The 24,845-nt window shown below is 40.6% G+C and overlaps 1 protein-coding gene across 1 annotated transcript; it reads left to right on the plus strand.

Annotated features, from left to right (window-relative positions):
* Positions 1-44: 44 nt before the first annotated feature.
* Positions 45-18,269, plus strand: LOC140070210 (proteinase-activated receptor 1-like). Its single transcript, XM_072116582.1, has 5 exons — positions 45-177; positions 9,305-9,364; positions 12,341-12,388; positions 14,517-14,579; positions 16,732-18,269. Exons 1-5 carry the CDS (start codon positions 93-95, stop codon positions 17,727-17,729), a joined length of 1,254 nt encoding a protein of 417 aa, XP_071972683.1. The 5' UTR covers positions 45-92; the 3' UTR covers positions 17,730-18,269.
* Positions 18,270-24,845: the final 6,576 nt, after the last annotated feature.

Genomic DNA, 24,845 nt, shown 5'->3' on the forward strand with positions numbered 1-24,845 from the left:
AACCTGCTGCCATCGGTGCTGTAACATTCACTGCACTGCTTTAACTCTACACACTCTGTACATGGTGCACCGGAGGACACAACATCTCCATCATGAAGACCATGGCACTGCTACCAGCATCACTACTTGGTGCATTCAGCATCTTCTGTGCAGTGCTGTGTGATGACCCTTCATCAGGTAAGACATCAGGAGACTACTGAAATGTTGTCCCTGTCATTTACAGTTTGAGTGCCAAGAAAAATAGTGTAGATTTAGGAATCTTTGCGCAAAGAAAAAGTGACGTAAAAATCCATCAGGTCAGTTTTTGTTGCAAGATACTATGCACAAAAAAAAAAATATGGGAGTGGAATTGTAGTGAATTGTAGTTTCCTGGATTGGCCACTACTCATAGAATGGAGCTGTACTTCCGCTGCAGGAAACAGCTGGTTGGTGGGGGTGCTAATCAAATAATGATGAGCAATCCTAAGGATAGGAATATACAAATAACATAGGAAACGCCTTTAAGGTTAAACCGTGACAACATGTATAGTCTTTTAGTTGTGATAACATCACGCTGCAAATGATATGGACAATTTTGAGAATATGATGGAATATTCTCCAAGATATATATACTGCACACATTTTTTTCAGCATGGCAAACTGTGTTGTCTACGGCTCTAACTTAAATTTTGTATTTACCCTCCCTGACATACTATGGTGGAATATTGTTACACATGATGGAAAATGTCAAAGATGACTTGTAGGGATCTCATGTCCATGTCCATAACATGTAGTTTGCTGTTCAGCGGTGGCCGTGTAATTCTAATTCTATACAGACGGCCCCCTACTTAAGAACACCCGACTTACAGATGACCCCTAGTTACAAACGGAGCTGTGGATGTTGGTAATTTTCTGTACTTTAGCCCTAGGCTACAATGATCAGCTGTAAAAGTTATCAAAGGTATTTATAATGAGGCTTTATTGTTAATCCTGGTTCTTATGACAATCAAACATTTTTAAAATCCAATTGTCACAAAAACCAAAAAAATTTTGTCTGGGGTTACAATGATAAAATATACAGTTCCGTCTTACATACAAATTCAAGTTAAGAACAAACCTACAGAACCTATCCTGTACGTAACCCGGAGACTGCCTGTATTTAACAGGTTAAAACCTTCCCATATCCACATCCCATTCATCTCCAGGAATCCATATTTCCAATTCATTGCTAGCTGACATCTCGCCACTGTTGTGTTGCAAAATGTCAGTAGCAGGAGATCAATTTGACAAAAAGTAACAATGAAGAAAGATATCAGGAGTCGTAGTTATTAGTAGATCTTTGTGCTTTGATAACATGATAACATGACTCCTGAAGTGCAATAATTCTTCCTGCACCTCCCGGCCTTTTCCTTCCCTCCCCCTCCTGGAATGTGGTTTCTAATACAAAGCTTTTAGCAATAAAACACTTGGAGACACTAAACAATATCTCGCCTAATTGTGGGTCACTCAACTAAAGCTACAGCAACTTAAAACCCACAGTTTCCTGCATTTCCATCAAATCAGTCCAAAAATGTGACAAAACAGTGAAAAGCTTCTGTAGCTGTACACAGACTGATGGTCAAACAGGAACAGCAGAGTAAAGGTACCAGCCACCAACCAACAAATAAGCGTGTCTGACAGCAGCACATCGCAGCGCCTGAATCGCAGCACATCGCCTCTGCTTTATCAGGTAGCTGAGGTTACCTTTATGTACCAGGAAAAAACAGCACTAGTGGCCACGTTTCGGCTGGGTATATTCATTTATTCTAATACAAAGTACAGAAGGTCCTTGACGTAAGAACACCTGTCTTACAGATGACCCCTAGTTACAGACGGACCTCTGTGCCCCCTGTGATCGCTGGTGAAGCTCTCTGGATGTTACTGTAGTCCCAGGCTGCCATGAGCAGCTGTAAGGTGTCTGTAATGAAGCTTTTTTGATCATTTTTGTTCCTATGATAGCACAACATTTTGAAAATTCAATTGTCACTGGGAAAAAAAAAGTTTTTTTTCTGGAGTTACAACTATAAAATATATAAAATATACCTGTTCTGACTGACAAACAAATTGATTTATAATGATAATTTTTATTTATATAAAGATTATTGTTATTAATCACGTGCAAACCTAAAGAACCTATCCTGTACGTAACCCAAAGACTGCTTGTTTATAGCTATTTTGGACTCCATAGGGGTAATGCATTAAAAAGTGGCACAAGTTCTGTTTTCTGATGTCTGGCTTTAGTATGATTTTCACTTTGCACACGGCCATAATTAAAGGGAACCTGTCATCACATTTATCACAAACACAGCTAGTGGCAGGTTCCCATAGAGCCCTATTAACTATCTGACACCCTTCTTTTCGCTAAAAATTGTTTAACTCAGATCCCCTATAAATCCACATAAAGGCATGTTACCAGGGTAACATCATGTAGGATCCTTTAGCTCCCTAACATTACAGTACCCCATGCATATGTCTGATCACATGAAGTCACAGCATGCCTCTACGGAGGATGGGGAGGAGGAGAAGTCACCCTGGTCACATGTCATTATTGATGAATGCTGAGAAAGTATGGGAAGGAGCTGCTGGTTTTAGCCAGAGGGAGTAGCCCTGGATACCAGGCAAGATGATAAAGTTGATTATATCTGGATCTGAGGGAAACAGATCCGTGTGTGCTGAACAGTTTTTATCACAACCATGGTCTGATTAGGAATATTGGGCAGGGACAAGGCATTTTAGTGGCCTATGAAGACAAGAAAAAATGTGCCACCCCCCCCCCCCCCTGTAAATGAGTAGCAAATATGCAACATAATCAGGGCCGAGTCTGTGGGGTGACATAAAATACCCCCCTCCCCAAATTAAAAAGCATAAGAATTAAATCGAAGAGGACAACTGCTATGGGATAATCTACAAGGCCTTACAGCAGTAAATATTTAAACTAAAAATTTTAACATAATATCCTGCACATATAAATATATACTGAAAATAAATGTACAGAAAGCATACATTGCTGCTGTTTCCTTCTATGGCGCTGTTGGCCTGGTCCAAGCTGGCTGACACCATTGTTAGCAATCCTTCTCCATCAGGTAAGGAACATTCTGGCAAATTCTCACATCAATGGGTAACATCTGCACACTCACTGTCACTAGATGTCCCCTAGATAAGGACTATGTAGCCCCCCCCCCAACATATACAGATAATATACTGAGACACCACAATATATTCTAATATATATACAGTATATATATGTTTCTCCTCATTAATTCATATTTAACACCAGGAAAGCCTAATTAATTTAGATAGCACATGTCCCCAGTACATATGAGGAAGTTTGGGCCAGCACATGCCTCCAGTATATACATAGTATATGTAGTGCAGCACATGCCCCAGCATACATGAGGTAGTTCGGGCCAGCACATGCCTCTAGTATATACATAGCCCACGCCAGCAAATGCCCTCAGTATATATGTAGCCCATAACATGCCTCCAGTATACATGTAGTGCATAACCTGCCCCCAGCATACATGTAGCTCAGCCCATGCCCTCAGTATATATGTAGCCCATAACATGCCCCCAGTATATATGTAGCCCACAACATGCCCCCAGTATATACGTAGCCCAGGCCAGCATATGCACCCAGTATGTACTGGTGCTGAACTGTTTTTATCACAGCCATGCTCTGATTAGGAATATTGGGCCTGCTCATTAGACCCTAATAATAAGCTATTACAAAAACGTTAAAAACTGCTAAATCTGCACAATGAAGATCAAAATTAGAGAATAATGTATGATCACTTGATTTTTTGAGAAATAACGTAATCTACATTGATCAACATTTGTAGGGAGTACACAAAGCCACTAGAAGAGCATTTTACAAAATGACCAAAGTATCAACATAAAAACTTTATTTTGGAAAAAACCTCCTAATCATAATTTGAGAACAGCAATGAATGCAGCACAGAGAACTATTATTACTACATTTTCTGAGGGATACCCCCGTCACCAATCAGTAGTAATGCACCGGCCACAGGACATCACTCATCTCATCACTGTCTTTTCCACAGTTCTGTGACTGTTGTGGGTTTCTTGGCCATAACTTTCTAACCATCACTGTAGATAAGGAATCTGTCCTCTGGTTTCCTCCCACACTCCAAAACATACTGATTAGATTGTGAGTCCCATAGGGGACAGGGACTGATTTGGTAATCTCTGTGCAGCGCTGTGTAATCTGTCTGCGCTTTATAAATAAAGGAATTATTATTAATAGGAATTATTATTGTCTTGCATGAAAATTGCTGGCTGATTGAGTGAAGAACACAAAGAAATAACCACATGGTGTTGAAGAAAGTTCTGATACAAAAAATGTTGCTGAAAAAAAGTGTTCATACATCATCCATATAAAAATTAAACCATGTAAAAAAAAAAGAAGCTTAGCTTGTCCCACAAAAAAAACCCCTTCAACTATAATATATATAATAACTTGTTTATAATTCTGAAAAAATAAGTAAAACACACACACAAAAGAATATTATATATTGCTGTAATCAATAAGGTAATGTAACCCATGTAGTAAGGTGAATGAAAAAAAAATATGCTTAAAATCCATAGGGTTAAATGGGTTTTTTAAAACCTCTCCCAGAATAAATGAATAACATTTTGTCAACAAACTATAGCCCCCACAGTGTGGTCACTTAAAAATACATTTCAGCCCACAGAAATTAAAGGGTTATTCCCATTTAAGCAAAGTAATGTTATTGTTTGTATTTAATGAATATTTATACAATTTTCCTATGTACTTTCTGTATCAGTTCTTCACGGTTTTCTAGATCTCTGCTTGCGGTCATTCTATGGGAAGCTTCTCTGTTTACTTCCAGTGGACAGAAATCTGACCATGGTCACACAGGTGCACGGCTCATTAGTATCATAGAGAGCAATCAGAGCTGTGTGATATAACGAGCCGTGCACAGTGTGACCATGGTCAGATTTCTATCCACTGGAAGTAAACAGAGAATCTTTCTATAGAATGACAGCAAGCAGAGATCTAGAAAACAGTGAGGAATTGATACAGAAAGTATATTGGAAAATTGTGTAACGTTTCATTATACAAACAATAACATTTATTTGCTAAAATAAGAAAACTCCTTTAAGCCTTTGAAGAGTAAAATTAAGAGAGGAATAGAAAACGTACAGTACAATGAAACAACGCAAGACCCAAAGATTTGGAGGAAAGCGATGAAAAGTTATTTAAAAGATATTTGGGTTCTGTCACTTAAACTTAATTTGATATAATAATTATTCTGATATAAGTGGCACAAACTCAGAAGAGGGTGGGGGATCAACATGGTCACTCGATCTCCCAATGGGGAATAGTTTTCAGATTGTCTCTTCTCGGGAATTTCCCATTACTGGCACAATAGGAAGTCTATAGTGACCTTATGTCCAAAAACCAGTCTGTCTAGACCTTTGCTCCATAAATCGTCCAATGGCAGTTTACATTCACATATGTGACATTGATGTAAACAGGATAACCTGCATAATGCTCTTTGGGGTGTGTGTTCCTCTTGACACAAGCCGAGCACAATGTAATATGCTATTTATATATGCAGTTTTTTTTACTAACAATTTCCATTTTACAGCCTCTATATTATGTTCATTATAAACCATCCCTGAGGTCAATCCGAGTCCTATTACCCTTGAGTTTCTTCAAAATTTAGGCAAATAAAGCATAACGACTTAGTAACAAAGTATTGACCTTTCACTGTGATAAGAGCAGGAAGCAGCATAAGAGAAAATAAAAATATATAATTTTTGAAAAACGGAAAATGAAAATTTGCCATCCATGGCACTTTTATGTGGAAAACGCCTATGAGGTCACATATTCACTATATAACTTGACTATAAAAGTGGGCTGACGTGTGGTTTCTGTTGTCCTGATACATCAAGGTTTCTTCAAAAATGACATATCGCCCAAAATCTACTGCAAAACTATCTACCCTTCAAAATCCTTTTGATCCTTCCATTACCCACTGCACTATGTGCCACATAAATCAAAATCTGGTGTAAATGTGGGTTTAATTTCCTCCTTTACCCCCTGATTTTGGGTTAAATCAACGCATTATTGAAAAGTTGCAAAGTTGAATGTAAAAGCAATCACTTAAATCACCTTAAAATAAATGTGCCATCAAAATATGCCAGCACGATACACCAGGAGTGTGGTAATCTTCTTATATTTGTTATCCATGGGCTCCATCCTCACAAAATACCTATATAATTATGCTGATGAGCCAGAAGGACTCTGGGAAGGGGGGGCGTTACCATCCCATCTCTGCTCTGGCTTGATAGACTGTTACACTTCTCCCTCCCTCCTCAGAGCTTCCCACCTCCCTCTGTCTGCTGTATTCCTACACGGTGGGAGGGGGAAGAGCTCCTGTACAGTGTAACAGCTTATGAAGCTACAGAAGTAAGGGGTTCTAGTAACACCCCCAAAGCCTTTCTGTCTAATTAGCATAATTTTAAAAGTTGACTTTTTTGGAGATTTTTGGACAGGTTTGAGTCTCTGCTGGAGCCCTTACACTGCACTGTATTTATCACAGTGTCTTATGCTAGATGATAAAGCTGGCGTAGTTTAAGACTGTTTTGTTGTACTTTAGTCCTATTGCATATATGTTGGTGCACGTTCATCTTCCCGCGAAGTCACATCACTCTTTCTAGCTGAAAAAGGGTCTAAAAATACCTTGAACCCTGCAAGAGTTGAACCAGGGGCAAGGAACTTATAGGGGTTGTACCATCCAGGTTACCCCTTATCCCTTGTTGTAAGCAGTTTGGTAAATTTGCCCCAATAAGTAAAAAAAACCAACATTTCTAAACATTATAAAGTGAAACTGGCTGCATTGGCATGGGATAAAGGGATATGCCAACAAGCCACTCACCAACATCTTAGTGTATATATATAGCTCACTGCACCAGGTTTATGCCCGCACACAAAAGCCACCGGTGCAGGCACAGTCCTTACATCCTGACATCATTGTAGGGTGGTACACTGGTTCTCATGCTGCTTTCCCCAAAACAAGCATTACATAACAATGGCTACATGCTCATTTTATTATAATATATGATTTTTTTCCCTTAGAAGCATTCTGGTAGTGTATTAGTAATAAATCCTGCATCCAGCAGGGTGTAAAATAGTGATTTTTTTCCATAGCATGTAATACAGTAATATTGCACTTTATGACACAGGTGATTGAAAGGGGGCATTAAAACAAAAAAAATTAAAAAACTGAAACCAGCTCCTTTTCATAAACATATTAGGCATCTCTACATACACAAATGCCTGCAATTTTGATCCCTTCAAGAGGTTATCCAAGTGTAAGAAATAACTTAGGGCTGGGCTGGGGCGGCCTACTCAAAAAAAATAAATGCATCTGATCTGATCTGTGCACCGGTTTGTTTACAGGGGTGCACAGCGAGCTTCCGGCTGTCCAGAAGCTCCCATCCGAAATCATCTCCCAGCGCCCTACAATGCTAAGAGATAAGAACGGATGGACGTGGCCGGCGGCTTCGCCGGCAGAAAGCTCCCTGTGCGCAGCTTCTGTAAACAAACGGGCACGGATCAGATAGACCACGGGGAGTAGTAACGTATATTCCGGCGTATAAGACGACTTTTGAAGACAGAAAAGTCTTCTGTCTTGTCTGGGGTCGTTTTATATGCCGGTAATCCCGACCGCCCGCCATGTATTCACGGCGGCGGTCGGGTCCCGGTGCATGGAGAGGGTTCACGGGCTGAGCCCTCTCCATAGCCGGTAAGTCTTTGCTGTATATTGCAGCAAAGGCTTACCGGTAACACCCCCGATCGGTGCTAGAACCGATCGTGGGTGTTTTCACAGCGATGGCTGCCGGCAGCCTCAAAAAGACATCGGGGCGCATACTCACCTTCCGGTGGCCCCGATGTCTGCGCGGCTCGTCTTCAGTCTTCCGCGCCGTCTTCTTTCTTCTGCTGGGCGCCGCCATGTTTTTCCCCGGGGCGGGCCTAGTATGACGTCAGCAGCGGCGCGTCATACTAGGCGCATGCCGGGGAAGATCAATGGCGGCGCCCAGCAGAAGAAAGAAGACGGCGCGGAACACTGAAGACGAGCCGCGCAGACATCGGGGGAGCAGCGCAGCACATCGGGGCCACCGGAGGGTGAGTATATAAGTTTTTTTTTTTTTTTAATTCTGGGCTGGGCTGTATACTACTGGGGGCTGTGCTGTATACTACTGGGGGCTGTGCTGTATACTACTGGGGGCTGTGCTGTATACTACTGGGGGCTGTGCTGTATACTACTGGGGGCTGTGCTGTAATGGTAATGTTGTTGTTGTATGCCTTATGTTTATGAGCGACAGTTTTCCTGCTATATACCTGCATGTCATAAGAATTTAAATTAAAAAAAGGACCATGTTAAATTCAAATCTGTTTTTTTTTTTTTTTTTTACCGGTGTTTTGTATGCGTTGGAAAAGGGGTAGTCTTATACGGCGAATATATCTTAAACTCTATATTTTAACAGGAAAGTCTTATACACCAGGTCGTCTTGTACGCCGGAATATACGGTAATTTAGTGGATAAAACCTGATGACAGGTTCTCTTTAATATTTTGTGCATTGTACTGGGAAGCTCGAAAAGATTCCAAAAGTGGTGGAACTGACAAAAAAACTGTACTGCACTACTACTCTTATTCTTCATATACTGTATGAATGTACAAATACTCTGCACAGTAAGAATCCAATGTTTATCAGCACAGAACTACTGGTCCTAACCTGCATACATGGGAAGTGCACATTATTACCATGGTTACTGGATGAATACTTTTAGCCTACATTTATGACCAAAGAACTACTGCACATTATTACTCCTCTTTTTCTGCAGAAACAGGTAGTATCCCCTCTATATGTGCACATATTATACTCCATCACCATTATGCTACCTTCCACAAATGTAGCAGCAACCTCTTAGGCTTTATTCACACGACCGTTAAGGGGGCGTATGTACGACCGCAAGCTTACATATGTCCCCCATAGGCCGGCAATGGGCCCACTGTACCGCTCCGTACACGGAAAAAAGGTAGGACATGTCCCATCTTTCCCTGTGTTACGGCACTGTGCGTCATGCATCGTAATGGAGAGGTGAGGGGTCATTGCGGTGAATGTACACCTGCTGGGCATGTAAATGTAACCTTACATTAAATAGTAAAAGGACCAATTTAATGTTAACTATGATTATATGGAGCTCACTGTCTTCTATTGCCTTTCTTGTAGATGTTACACCCAGCGGGAACTCAAGTGATTTCTTCATCACCAGTTGGTATCATGAACAAGGTACTGTATGGGTTACACGACTGGCTCAAGAACCCCAGTCTGAGAAAAACATGAACACAAGACGCTTGGTGGAAAAATGCTGTTTTAACAGATTGGGGGTCATTTACTAAGGGCCCGATTCGCGTTTTCCTGATGTGTTACCTGAATATTTCCGATTTGCGCCGATTTCCCCTGAATTGCCCAGGGATTTTGGCGCATCGGTGTGACAGAAATCGGTGGGGCGTGGATTCGGAAAAACCTTTAAAAAACATTTTTAAAAAAAAATCTGTCGCGGAGCTTCACTTACCTTCACTCAGCCCGGCTCGGTGTATTCCATCGCGTTCCAGTGCAGCAGCTCCACCTGGTGGATGGCGGAGGAACTACCTTAATGAATCCCGACCGGACCCGAATCCAGCGCAGAGAACGCGCCGCTGGATCGCGAATGGACCGGGTAAGTAAATCTGCCCCATTGTCTTGGAAATTTGGGAAGATTGGCAACCGTGGGTTATATAGAAGTAGGATGATTTTTTGCAGTAAAAGAATCTAAATATTCCTTGTCTAGTTTGTGGCAACATATAGGTTCCTAGGGGAGGATGTATACTGCTTAATGGTGCGCCTGCAATTTATTTCATTACCATGGTATTACTCTCTGTAATACTGGGGTAACTGAACATGTCACAAAGACAAGAATAAAGACTTAAATTAGGCGAACATGGTTTTTTTTACAGCGTAACCACCTTACAGCTTAACAGAGCACCGCATTCAGAGATCTCCATCAGCTCCATAGAGATTAATGGAGCAGAATGGTCATGCGCGGTACTCTGCTCCATTAGTCTGACGGAGCGACGAGGGGTCTGATAGAGGTATGTGGGACCCCATCGGACCCCTTGTTTTTGTGATCTGAGACCCCCACTGATCAGCAAGTTAGGCCCTAACTTTCGTTTGTGAGAAAACCCCTTTAATAAGTTCTGCTGTACGTAAAAATCCAGCTACTCCCTCACACAGAAATTCATATTCCAGCCTGTACAATGTGTGTCTATGGAGGCAGCATCAGCTCTAATCTAATCTCCTTGTGTTTGGTTAAACAGCTCTTGACTGTCAGCTTGATCTTTGAAAATAATGCACATAGCATACTGCAGCAGTGGAGAGAGCAGAAAGGGTTACCACTCACAGCTGTGTAACAAACAGGAGAGGAGCACATATCAGCCTGTTTCTTTACAAACTAAGCAGTATTACTTAATGAAGTATATTAGAAAAATGTTCACAATACTCCTCCCACACAATATCAAAAATCATCTAAAATGACGGCTACACTTAAGTAAAGATTCTTTGAAAAGTTAAGAAATCAACAGTCATATTTTGGGATCCATTGCCAGCACTTCTCTTGGTTTTCTGTACAGATGGGCAGCATGTGACAACTATCAGCAAAGGAATAAATGCCAACTGATCAGCAATCCTTCTTACCTGGGTATGCATCACCTAAGTGTGCACCAATCTAATAATCATAATGTTTAGGGAATGGATAAGCGGGATTATGCAATACAATATTATACAATAACTTTCATTGATTCATTTAAAAACGAACTTGAAAAAAAGAAGGAGAGTAAGGATTGAAGAGAACCTGTTATTTACATTAACCCAAAATAAATACTTTCATTAGAAGTATGATTAAAAAGCATCGCCCTTATCCCTGAATGGTTCCTTTACATGGCTGCAAACTGAGTTTGTAAACTAATATGCAACCCTGATGTGCGTCCAATGACACCAAGTGATTCCAATAAGGTCTTTCATATTCAGGGGTTCCTGCATTGCCCTGCCTTCTTTTTCCTGATTGACGGGTCACAGTGCTATGGTATGCTGTTGTGCAGAACATTGAGAAAAGTTCTTTTACATCATTGGACACCAGTCATTTGGCCAGGGTGATGTCATCTAAGATCCTGCTACATATTCAATGTCTACCCCATGTATGTATCTGATCACATGAAATCACAAAGTACTTCCATGGACTTCTACTCCTACCCAGGCTCAATGGAGGAATGTAATATATGAGGTAGATGTTGAAGATGTAACTGGACCTTAGATGACAGGACCTGGTCACATGACATGCTAAGAAGAGGCATGGGACATAGGGAGAAATAGATGGGAGGGGTCGGCCAAGCAGGACATGCCCCATCTGATGCCAGGAAATGTAACATAAAGTTGATCTATAGGGGATGTAAGGGAAACAATTGTTAACTAAAAGAAGAGTGTCAGTTAGATAGTAGGGCTCTATGGGAACCTGTCAAGAGCTGTATTTGTATAACTCTAAAGTTTCTAGTACAAGAGACCCCTGTCAAAAAATTGTATGCACTTCCCCTTTAAATATTGTGGGATGAGAAGGGGAGATTCATAATTTTCTGTCTGAGCAGGGGTATTAGATTATACTTCTGATGTCTTTAGCCAGTCAGTGATCACAGCCATTACGTTCTGTATTATTGTTATCTCCACTTCAGTAGTGGAGGCCATGTTGCCACTATTCTCTGCCCATCTGTACAAAGAGATTGGAAGGAAAGTGGGAGCGACAGTGCTGTGTCACAGCAGAAAGAAGAGGTGAATAGAGGTTTTTACACCTGGACAACCCCTGTACACAAAATAACCCCATCTACTGCCAACATTTATATACACACTAACTTTTCAAGAAATTATTGTACTAGATCTTATTAGAGGTAAGGGCTTCTTTCTCCTTTCTAATGAATCCTGTCTAATGGACAGAAGTTCAATATCACTGAGATTTCACGGAGCGTTGGGTCACAAAATCTCCACCTAGCAGCTCAGAGAATGAGAGTCACAAGTCACACGATGACCAGAAACGTTGTTATTCCTCATGTACACACACTGGACTAGTTACTGCAAAGTTTGTTGAAAGGCGAAATAAAGGTGCTGAGACCTTATAGTGGTCCACTGTGTACAACCCTTATCAATTCAATGCATCTATTCTCTCCTCTCTTTTCTTCACAGATAATTACTTACAAGGAAATTACAGCGTTCTATACAATCTTCCTGATGGTAGGTCAATAGTGAGTTTTTTTAATTGCATAACAAAAAAAAATTATTTTTATATTAACAAGTCAAAAGCCCAAGTTAAGGGACACTTTTCTATAGCTGTTGCTTTCTTGCTTCATGTTTATAGCTTTAGATAGTTGGGGGGTGGGGGGGTTATTTTTTAAATCTTCATTACTCTGCCTATGAAGAAAACAATGTTCTCCCAAACCCTATTTTGTGGGTTACAGTTTATAGTAATTACAGAAACAGTCATATAAGTTGCTTACTGATCTTATTCTGTTACTTCTGTGAGAAATTAATTCTTTTTTATATGTCCTAGAAGATTAAAGGGAACCTATCACCAGGGACCTAATTTTCACTAAAGACAGGTTGCAGAAGCCCTTCACACCTGCAGTGCAAATCTGCCTTTCTGCCTTTTTTAAGCATTTGCATTACAATATAATTGTGTGTTATAACTCACTCTTGCATCCTGACAAAATCCTGGGGTAGTCCCAGGGGCTGGGCTTTGGTTTGGAGGCATTTCAAAAAACAACATGTGGCTTGTCTGTGTTACTCCCTCCTCAGAGCTTGGCCCCCACCTTTGTGCTCCTGTACAGCCCCTCCTCCTGCTCCTTCTCAGACATCACAGCCTGGTCAGCCTGGCATCAGTGGGGGAGGGAGGAGCTGTACAGGAGCACAAAGATGGAGGCAGCCTGCTGCTCAGACAAGTCAAATGTTGTTTTTTGAAATGCATCCAAACCAAAGCCCAGCCCCCGGGGACTACCCCAGTATTTGGTCAGGGAGCAAGAGTAAGTTATAATACACATTTATACTGTAATGCAAATGCTTAGAAAAGGCAGAGAGGCATTTTTGCACTGCAGGTGTTATAAGCTTTTACAATCTGTCTTTAGGGAAAATGAGGTCCCTGGTGACAGGTTCCCTTTAACTATTTCCCATCTGTCTTCTCACATACCTATGCTTGGAAGTATTCAAATATACCTACCTTATAAGGCAGCTCCCTTAACACCAAGTATGACCTACAAGTAGTCTAATAACATGATGTGGGATTAAGCCAAACCAGTATATCTATTCCAGAAGGAACAGATTCACAACAGCGCTGTTTCGGTCTGGTTGGTTTGGCTGTGTGAGAGGCTATTGACTAGGGTCAGAAAGAAAGTAAGAGTTCTACTTATGGAGAGTTTGCTAATTAAGGCCACAATATAGGGAGACCTAAAGCCATTGATGCTCCACTAGGGAATTCTGGAAAGTTTGCAAATATGTTTTCCTGCTATTTTGAAAAGCAGATCCCACATCATGTTATTAGACTTCTGGCAGGTCATGCTTGGTGTTAAGGGAGCTGCCTTTCAAGGTAGTAAAAAGAGGCATTGTTTTCCATTTAAAACCTTAGAATACATATTTGCATACTTCCAAGAATTCCCTAGTGGAACATCAATGGCTTTAAGTCTCCACATGCCTATAATGTGGCCTTAATTGGCAAACTATCCAAGGAGAGCTCCTACTTTATGACCACATATTTAAAAACAAGACAACTGGCCACAGAAATAACCATTACACAGTAGAACACACATTATTGCTAAGCCCACCCCATTACCAATAAAGAAGAGATGAGTCACATATTAAAGGACATCTACCATCAGTTTTACTCATCAGTTTTTCTAAGTCTCGCCCAGTCCCTTTCGTCCAAGGTGCAGAGAGCAGGTGACAGGTGGGACTAGATGGGACTTGTATCATACAGAGCAGTGAATAAATTATAACACGAGGTGCTCCGGTGGTGTAACAGGAGTGTTCCAGACTAATTAGTATAATTTGTATAGCTCTATATTGCCGCAATCAAGGCACATACAGTTATAATAATAGAAGACCCAAGGAACTAACGTCTTACTAGGACATGTCTACCATCAGTAAACCTGATTTTTTTTTTTTATTAACTTTTAATGTTATTATTCACATAACTGTTCAGAATATTTCAGATTTATTTTATTTCAAAATAGACAAAATTGTTAAAATTATGGAGAATTTAATTATTTAATGATGCCAGGAGGGATGACAGGCCTACTTTCAATAAAATAAATAGTGTGAATAGTGTGCTACGAGATGCCTTCCGTTTCTGATGATTTCTTCTATGTTTCAGACAATCCAAACAACACGGTGTACTACTCTTTTATTTTCGTTGGTGTGAATCATAACCTGACAGGTATGTAATGAGCCATTAGATGTATCGACCATGTTTGAAGACAAAAGGACCTTTCCCAATGATGCCCCTCTCCATATCTGAATGCTCTATGAATAAAGTAGGCAAAGGGGAATAATAATATAATCGAAAGTTACCCTTACCCTTGGGTAACAGTTGCCTATAAAGTTACTCCCTTTTGAATGTCAGCCCCCGCACTTCCATGGGCTATATGGTGCCATTTTAAAGCAGAGATATATAGTTAGGGACATAGCCAAGATAGAAAGTATATATTCACAACTCACACTCCCGACTCAAGAGTTTCAAGATTGACCAAGTACAATCTCATCTTTGGCTGCTTAAGTGCACCCCTGATTGGACGTATGAGATACATCTTTGGCAGGGAAATTATGAACACATGTTTCCAAACTGGACAAATCATTTAAGAAATTGGTCGGCACAGAATGTTACATACAGTAATAAGTTGTACACTATACATAGACAGTTGCATGAATATATATATTACAAAACAATGAAAACTGCTCCTCCCAGCGGTCCGGTCCTCCCCTAGCACAGTACTGTCAACAGCCAGTATTGTACCCCAGCTTCGATACTGTATCTTACAACTCTTCATGCCTTAGCCTACCTGTCACGGGTGCTCCCGCGACCCATAGGTTGCGGACTCTCCTGTGCCCCTTCGTACATGCTGGCATAGCGCCCGTGCTTCTTACCTATCCCTGTTTCTGATTCCGGTCCTCGGGTCATGCGTGCACGTCCCATTGGCAGCTTTAGAAAATTTAAAGGGCCAGTTAATTGGCACTGCCCATTTCCCAGAATTCTATATAAACCTGCCTCTCCCTGCACACCCTTTCGGATCTTTGTGCCTTAGAGAAAGCTATGTCTCATGCCCTGTGTTATTGTGATTTCCCGTTGTGACCCCGGTTCCGTTCCTGACTACAATCCTTTGCTGTCTGCCTTGACCTATTGCTACATCCCCCACTCTGATCCTGTGCTGCCCATCCTGACCTCATGCCTGTCCCCGACTACAATTCTACCTAACATCTCTGTACCTCTCCTTGGCTGCCACCATGGACAGAGTCACACCTGTGGAACGACCTGGTGGTACCACGCCGCAGCAAGTCCAACCTGCTTTGTGATGGACTCTGGTGAAAACCGGTTAACGGTATTTGGATTCTGGTCCCAGGTGTCGCCTTAAGTCATCGTCCGTGGTGGTCCAGCGGGTGCACTATCCCTGAAGCCTGACACTACCCCGGCTAATCCCCTTGGTCTTAGTTGCATCCACCTTATCAGCAACTCCATCCACTTATCCACTTATGCCATTGCTTCTCTAACTTCTAAAATTGTGTTCTGTTTTAAGTATACTCCCAGTTGCATTCTGAGAGTAGAATTTATGATTCTCTTAACTTCCAGGAGGGTCAGCATCCAACTACTGTCTTGAAATAGTTTTTTGGACCTGATAAAATGTCTTCGCTACCTCAAGTTGTTCCACCCTAGGAGCAACCAGATTTCCCACACAGCCCAACACACAAACTTTCAGCTCATTCAGCACTCCCACCCCAAACACTTTCAATCAATCCACCAACCAGTCCCACAATTCTTTGAGTGAACATGTCCATAATATCTGCCCCATCCACTGAACATCTTGGACATCTGGCATTGCTACAAATCCTTCCACAAAATGACTAGGTTATGGTAGGCTCTGTGGAGCAAGGGTCTGAGAAGCTGCAACCATCTCTGTGCCACATTCAAAGTTAACTTACACAAAGACTATGGTGCTTCATCCCACTTCATCCAGCTCTCCCACATCCACCACCCACTTATGACATATCCCCACCATTTGATCACCCAACACTTTATCCAACACCTCCCCATACAATAAGGATATAACACCTCTCAATGTCCTAGAATAGACCACCCCCGACATTACTACTAATGAAGATATCACAATTTCCACAGACTTAAATTGAGTCTATAGACTGTTTTAGTTGTAAGTACTCCCCTTTGATCCCACCACAGTACATCCTCAAGCATATATATCTCATCCCAAATAAAGGTTATCCCAAGAAGGAGGGAATTTAGTCCAGGGACTAACTCCCTGTTTGCTTCCATATTTGCATCCATTCTGAACAATGTGATCTCTCTCTGTTTGTTTCAGATTTCTTCCCATTAGAGGGCATTTCAAATAACACTGAATTCTACCTTTACAGTCAGTGGTTGACCAAGTTTGTACCATCAGTCTACACAGTGGTCTTCACTGTAGCTCTGCCTCTAAATTTTATGGCAATTCTAATGTTTATATTGAAGATAAAGATCAAGACGCCAGCGGTGGTCTATATGCTGAACCTGGCGGCAGCCGATGTGCTCTTTGTTGTTGTGTTGCCTTTCAACATTGTCTACAGATTCTCTGGGAACAACTGGCAGATTGGAGAAGGGATGTGCAGGGTGGTCATTGGGGCTTTTTACTGTAACATGTACTGCTCCATCCTGCTCATGACAAGTATGAGTGTGGACAGATACATGGCCGTGGTGTTCCCAATACACTCTCGTATCTGGCGCACAAAGAAGCGAGCATGGCTGGTGTGTGTCTTCATCTGGCTCATATCCATAGCGAGCACCATCCCTCTTCTACTTACCAAGCAAACACTTTACATTGAAGCATTGGACATTACAACCTGCCATGACGTCCTGGAATTAAAAGACCAACAGAACTTCTACATGTATTACTTCACCGTATTTTCTTCAGTTTTCTTCTTTTTTCCACTAATTATTACAATCTTCTGTTATTTTGGAATTATCAAAACCCTGAGTAATAGCTCTGTGGATGCAGATAATTCCTCCAAGAAGACAAGGGCCATTATCATGACCATTATAGTCCTTTGTGTGTTCATTGTTTGCTTTGGTCCGACAAACATCATCTTCCTGATGCATTATCTGCACTTCCTTAATGGTCATGCAGAGTCTCTGTACTTTGCGTATCTTCTGTGTGCCTGTATCAGCAGTATCAGTAGTTGTCTTGATCCTTTAATGTATTACTATGCATCATCAAGGTGTCGGAAGTATTTATATAGTTTATTATGCTGTACCACACCTAATAAACTGCAAACCACGCGGGGGCCCACAGTATCACGCACAGAAAGTTCTTTTATTAAGTAAATGAAGATTGGTACTGGATCATAAGTATTTGCTACGTAGATTTCAATTAATATGAATGAAATATCAGCCCTATGGATCAACCACACAAGACCCTCCCCGATCCTCAGAACAGAGATTCCTGAATTCCCCTAGTGGGACTGTATTTTGCTACATTAATTGAAGTGAATGGGGTGGTGCTGATACTTGTGGACAGACATGAGGATCTATTCTTCTGTAATCACTTGAGTTTCTTAATGGTTAAAACTCCCAACAGTCGTATCATCTATGTATCATCTGTCATATGGAATGTAATAATGAAATTTCCCTGTTTTATATGTAACAGGGAAATCTGTTTCCTGCACCGAAGTGCTAGCTAGAAAACTACAGCATGCGTTTTATACATCAGACGGAGAATATACCATTCTTCGTTTGTTCACCCCCTCATTTTTTTAAGAGTGTAAAATAAAAGTTATGTTTTATTGCTGTATTCACAGTCCCTATATCTGATTCATACATAATAACCCCTTCAGTGGGAAAAGTAGCATGAGGGGCTTAAAACCCTGTGCCAGGAATTGTGACTTTTTCATGCCTTGTACAGCATAAAACTGACGTACAAGGGCATGAACTACCAGCTAAAAATGCAAAACGCTAAATGAAAAACAATGCAAAAATGTCTCTCATTGCCTTCAATGGGTGACCATGTCTGCAGGTTAGCTGGTAACTAATTTTGTCTACAGTAAAGAACAAAAGTTACATGCAGAAGTAGATAACAACACATGTTATCCACATGTGTTTGGGTAGTAGCCCGGGTCCCAAGCCAATGAGGGGGCCTATGGTCACCCAAACCACCCTCCAATTGTTAGCATGACTTCAAACACTGGGACCTGTAACGACTTCTGGCTGCAGTCTGTATTAGGCTGTACTGGGTACACACAGTTATTGTGACGTCACTGCTGAGCCTCCATACAAACAGAGGCTGGCATTAATGGTTGGCGCCATGCTGGACTGGAGCACTAGAGAGGGTAAATATAGGTTGATGTTATTTTGATAATAGCTGTGGCCCATTAAAAAATCCCATTCTGGACTTCCCCTTTAAGGTGATTAGGGATGCAGAGTCCTCAGTGGGTAATGCTGACAATGGTGAAAGTTACATTTAAACTTATGATTGAAAATATGAAACAGTGTTATGTGCTTACTTCTAATATGCATGCAAGTTATTAAACAAGATGTGGAATGACAATCAATCGGTCTGGTTATTGATGCTATGTATGCACATTGCATCCTGATGATGTGCAGCATACAGTACATGTTAGTCTATTTTCTATGTGTGCAGAATCACAATTCTTGTGTCATTTAAAATTAGGCAATATGGAAACACCTGGTGACTGTGACCAATGCTGCATGATAAATCTTTGGACTAAATTCACACTAGTTATTATTTGGCTGTCTTTGCAGCAGAATTTTGTGTCAAATCAATGTAGTGTACAGCATGTTGAATATTGTTTGGGTGCAAATTATGTCACAATCCTGGTACCTTGTATTGTTATTATAATTTAAAGAGCTTGAAATTAATAAATATTTGAAAACACATCCATTACTTGTCTTTCAACGTTGTGTGCATGTATTATTGGCTTATCATGGTATTGGAATTATTGGTTTAAGGTGAAGAGATCTTCATGGGAATCCAAACTCAAATTACATCAATGTACAAAAAGACAGAACAATATAACCTGCCAGATATCTCAGGGTTTTACTACTTTTATGGCATTTCCCAGCCACATTTCTCAATAACAAACATTTTCTTTAGGCAGCTGCCACACACATGTGGGTATAACTTTTTGCAGAAAAATATTGAACAAAACATTTAAGAAAATTATATAGAAACACTAAACAGCAAGTATTGGACACACCAGAGCACCATAGCATTCTCCGGTCGGCCCAGGCTCTAACCCAATTCTGGACAGAAATCGAACAGTATACAACACAATTTGAAGTCTAGGGGCTGATGAAGGGCAGGACTCCAGGATTATTTTATCTGGTGGACCAAAAGAACCCAATCTAAAACTCTAGAAGTCCCTAGATCAGGGGTGCATAACCCGTGGCCCAAGGTGCAGGCGACCCACACCTTGCTACCCGCAGAGACAAATGAATGCTTCCATCACTGGAGTAGGAGGTTGGCTAGCAGTCATGTCTGTCATGTACTCACTGCTCTCCTCTCCTGCATCTCCTCCTATTATAATTTGTGTGTGGCGAGGGGGGGGGGTCCAGTATTATACTATGCTCGAGGTGGTCTCCAGTATTACATACATCTTCTCTGGGGTCTCCAGTACTTTACATCTCTTCTAGGGGTCTCCAGTATTATACATCTGCTCTGTGGGAGAGGTGTCTCCTTTATTGTTGGCTGCTTCACACTATTCAATTATTGTTATTGTCTGGTTTGAGCACTGAGTCTATTGTCTGCTCTGGGGTCTGCATTATATATTGCTTAGATTTGGGTCTGTATTATTATATATTGCATGGTCTGGGGTCTTTATTAGCTATGGTACAAATGCATTATTAGGTTACTAGGGTGGCATTTTGTGCTGTACTAAGGTTGTGCTTCTAGAATTCTAGTAACTCATGCAGCCCCTTTAAGATGAGTGGTAGACTAATAAAGATTGTGCAGCTCCATCCTCCTGAGATAACCCTCAAAAACACCATAAAGGGGCTGTCCATATTATTCAAATTTTAACTTTTCCTTGCACAAACAATATCAATTATTTGTTGGAATTTGTTTTTCGAATTCAGTGCAGATTTACCTCTGTGCGGGAAATTGGTCTTTTCAACGTATTTGGGGCACATTTTGGTTAGAATTATTAAAGAATAAACAAAAGTTTGGCTCATCTTTAGTTATAAAGCATGATATTCTTCCTGTGATCGTTCTGTGTAATCCAAGCAGCGCTGTACAAGCACTTATACCTCCAGTGTCTCCCCTTCCTTCTCATAGCAGAACCCGACTATGGTATTACTCTGTAATGTCTTATTTTGTGTGTGTATATGTACCCCACAATCTGAACAACGCTGCAAAATATGATGGCGCTATAGAAATGAAGATTTCTTATTAGCAAACTGTCCATGATTCATGGACCAACCACAGTCCATGATGAGGAATAATGTCACTAAACTCTTCTTATTTGAATGTTCATCGATGACCTGACCTAGAAATTATAAGTGTTTTCTACTACCCTTGTATGAGCCGGCTCCCGAGTCACAAAACTTAAAGCAGGTCCTATTCCTGTCCGTGTTTGAAGCTTAGACAGTCTTCATTGCCGTCCTCAGTGTGTAATGGCACATGGGTTGCAACCAACGGACTGCGGATCGGTTGTTTACAGCCCATAACATGCACTAAAAATGTAATAATAATAGTTTCAAACCAAGACGCATGAGGTTGTACATTACTGTCAAAAGTATTCTTCAGGTTGTCTCCCTTCAAGTAATATACAGGGTTTAGTAGTGTACAAGATGACTTACTTTTAGGTGTGGTGATAGAAATGTACATTAGATGTGAAACTATCTATATTTAATAGAAAGTACAATTTATAAAATGACATAAAGGTGCTTTTGTCTATAAAATGTTCATATTGGGAAGTTTGGGTTGATTTCTTAAATCTTGTAATATGGATTTTATTTGTAAATGTCACATTTCTAACTTCCAGATCTGTAATGGCTTAAGGTAGGCCCTGGGGTGGTGTACTTAAGTGTTACTCACCCCTACTAGCATGATAACTACTTGGAGTAGTTTAGCTGGTGACTCCTGAAGAACCACCTCGGACTGTCTGGATCATCTAAACTTCTAGTTGTGTCAAAAAGATTCCTCTTGTGATGCCCATTGGGTGTGAGGAAACTAGTAGAGATGACTCATGACCCAACCATGGGTCTACAGCTGCAGTGCTCTGTCCTATGATAAAGCATAAATCTTCGATCATACACATTACCCCTGCATTATATTACATCCACTACTAATTATCAAACCCTGCAATGTACTACTCTCTATTGGATGAGTCAATGGCAGAGAAAAACTAATACGTGCAGGAATTCAGGCATAATTTGTCCCAAAAAAATGGCTGATATGGTTCAAAAACACATTTCAAAGTATTTTAGAAAATGTTTGGTATTTTGGGAACATGTAGTGTTACCATTACCATGCACAAAAAATGTTGGCACATATTTTATCATAAACTAAGTCAACTAATAGAAGGTGTAGTGTAGAGTTGGACTAGGTAGTCTTAAGCTCTACCCCTAATTAGAGAAGAGCGAATCTCTAATGGTATCTGAACAATGCTGATTTTCTGGCACCAAATTGAATTAACCCTAAGGCTGACCCTAACCCTAAAGAAAAAAAAATGTAGGAACTAAACAAAAAGACAGGATTTTTGTATTTCTGGGGTGGCATTTTGGGCTGTACTAAGGTTGTGCTTCTGGGATTCTGGTTGATTATGCAGCCCCTTTAAGATGAGTAGTAGACTAAAAAAGATTGTGCACCTCCATCCTCCTGAGATAACCCACAGAAACACCATCCATTTTACTCAAATTTCACAAAGAATTGGTACTGTTTTGTGCAATGAAAAATTATACATTTTTCCAATAAACTTTTTGTATCAATTTTTAACGGTTTTCCAGATCTCACCTATGTGACATCACATGACCAGGGATTGGTGTTTATACCATAGGAAGTAAACTAAGAAGTTTCCTGTGGAATGACAGTAAGTAGAGATTTCATTGCACAAACAATATCAATTATTTGGTGGAATTTGTTTTTCAAATGGACAACCCCTTTAAGATTGTGCAGAGGACTAGGGGGTTTATAGCAATTTCCAGGACAACTGGAGCAACATCGGTTTGGACCAATAATGCAGACCTGAAGCTAATATTTGGAAATATTTGGCAAAGCTTCCACCAATCAAATCTTGAATGATTGACTCGTTTGATTCCCCGTGTTCTTTTCTTGTTAGAAGGCGTTAAACTTGTTGCAGTAACTTTCTTCTTTTCAGTGCTTTGCCTTTGAATGAGCCTTGCACTTAAGGGGGTTGGCCGCTTTGCCTCATGTTTTTTGTAATGTATGTGTAAGTGCAGGGGGGCAGGATATTAGGTAATTTACCAATATACATCTATTAAAAGTTCTGCACCACTTTCTAGATATGTAAAATGAAGGCTCCTGTCTTTTACCTCATCATCCAGGAAGTAAGAGTTCTCCTTATGGAAGGTGCCCAGTAAGGCTTGTGAAGACTTAAAGCCATGGATGCTCCACTAGGGGATTCTGGGAAAATATGCAAATAAGTTTTCCAGGATGGAATAAGGAAAACCACGCCTCTTTTAGCTACCTTGTAAGGCAGCTCCCTTGACATCAAGCGTGACCACCAAGATGTGGGTGAAAACCAAACCAGTATATCTATTCCAGGTTTTAATCCTACATCATGTCATAAGGCCTCTTGTAGGTCACGCTTGATGTCAAGGGAGCTGCCTTACCAGGTAACTAAAAGAGGCGTGGTTTTCCTTATTCCATCCTGGAAAACTTATTTGCATATCACCTCATCAGCCAGATATTCCTGTTCACAAAATGACCACAAATGGAGAATCATGTGATCTCTAACTGGCGATTGTTTATGGACAGATAATATCACGTCACCCTTCCGGCAGCCGTTTTATGGTCAGGAATGTCTGGCTGGTGGGGCAAAAACTGGAGGCCAAAATTGTTTACATAAACACCGCTTGAATTTGTTACAGCCAGAGGGGTTTGTGATGGTGATTTTATTGTTTTCACTTCACTTTTGCAGTGTATACCAGTACACTTTTTCAGTGTTTTAATCTATTTTTTTTTCTATCTAATAAAGATTGTTAATAATTCATGGTCGTTCTTGTTCTTGATACATTATTTATTCATGTGTCGGTGGACCAATAGAGGTATCTATTGTTGTTTTTTGTTTATGGCACATGCAGGAAATTGGACGCACGATCTTAGTGAACTGCGGCAGCTCCGAATCCTCGTCGGATATTCCGGATCGGCGGCGTCAACGGGACAATAAGTAAATGTGCCCCATAATGTTATCTGATGAGGCCATAGAGAAGGGAATACACTCTACTATGTGGGAAGGACACAAAAGAACATACTATTTTGTGGGGAAAGGTATCTGGGCAGGTTAGGGGTTGTGGGTCAAGATACAAAATAAGGTATAGAACATAATATTTGAGTGTGGGTGTGTAGGGGTTCTGGAGCTAGACTATTGCTGAACTCCCAGATGTAGCGGCATGGGCAGAAGAACTAATAAAGATGATTTCATTGCCCAAGGGTGACGGTGGGGGTGGTTTGATATTTGCTTATTCTACAAAAAAAACTACTACTACAAACCTATCCCGCTCCAACTGTACATTACATTTGTCTTGACTTGCCTCCAAATAGAAAGGGAAAGCAAAGTGTAACATCCTAGCAAGCCTACACCAGCGATATTAAGATGGAGTTCTTCCACAAGTATCCACTAGAGGGAGAGCTTCTACTACAAATACACATGTCAAATGTTTATTTTTTTTATTTTATTAAAATGTAATTGTATTGACCAAAAATAGTATATGGATTAACATGCTGGTTGCCATTCATTAAAAAAGGGTCTGCTGTACACTCCAAAGAATAGAGCAGAATATTAACAAATGACCTGAGATATAGGGGATTATTTATGATTGATAGACATATAGTACCGTAACAGGCTTGTAGTTAAACTTGTATGCAAATAAAAACCAGTCACAATCATATGAAATCAAAGAATATTTTTTTTAAGATTCATAGTATCATAGTTTATACGGTTGAAAAATGACACATGTCCATCAAGTTCAACCAAGGAAGGGAAGTGATTGGATGAGGAAGGAATTTAGGGGAAACAATTCTATATAACATAACCACCAATGTTATTTAGGTGTAAAAAGGCATCTAGACCCTTTTTGAAGCTCTCTGCTGTCCCTGCTGTGACCAGCGCTTGAGGCAGGCTATTCCACAGATTGACCGTTCTCATAGTAAAAAATCCCTCTCGCCTCTGGTGATTAAACCTTGTTTTCTCCAGACAGAGACGGTGTCCCCTCATCTTTTGATTTGATTTAGTCTTAAACAAC

This window comes from Engystomops pustulosus, chromosome 1 (assembly GCF_040894005.1).
Source record: "Engystomops pustulosus chromosome 1, aEngPut4.maternal, whole genome shotgun sequence".
Classification (NCBI taxonomy): Eukaryota; Metazoa; Chordata; class Amphibia; order Anura; family Leptodactylidae; genus Engystomops; species Engystomops pustulosus.

Bases quoted from the DNA above. Each gene is read 5' to 3' on its own strand.
- LOC140070210 (XM_072116582.1), top strand. From the start codon at position 93: ATGAAGACCATGGCACTGCTACCAGCATCACTACTTGGTGCATTCAGC. The intron at 9,365-12,340 runs GTACTGTATGGG...TTTTCTTCACAG, and splicing joins CAGTTGGTATCATGAACAAG to ATAATTACTTACAAGGAAAT. The intron at 12,389-14,516 runs GTAGGTCAATAG...TCTATGTTTCAG, and splicing joins TCTATACAATCTTCCTGATG to ACAATCCAAACAACACGGTG.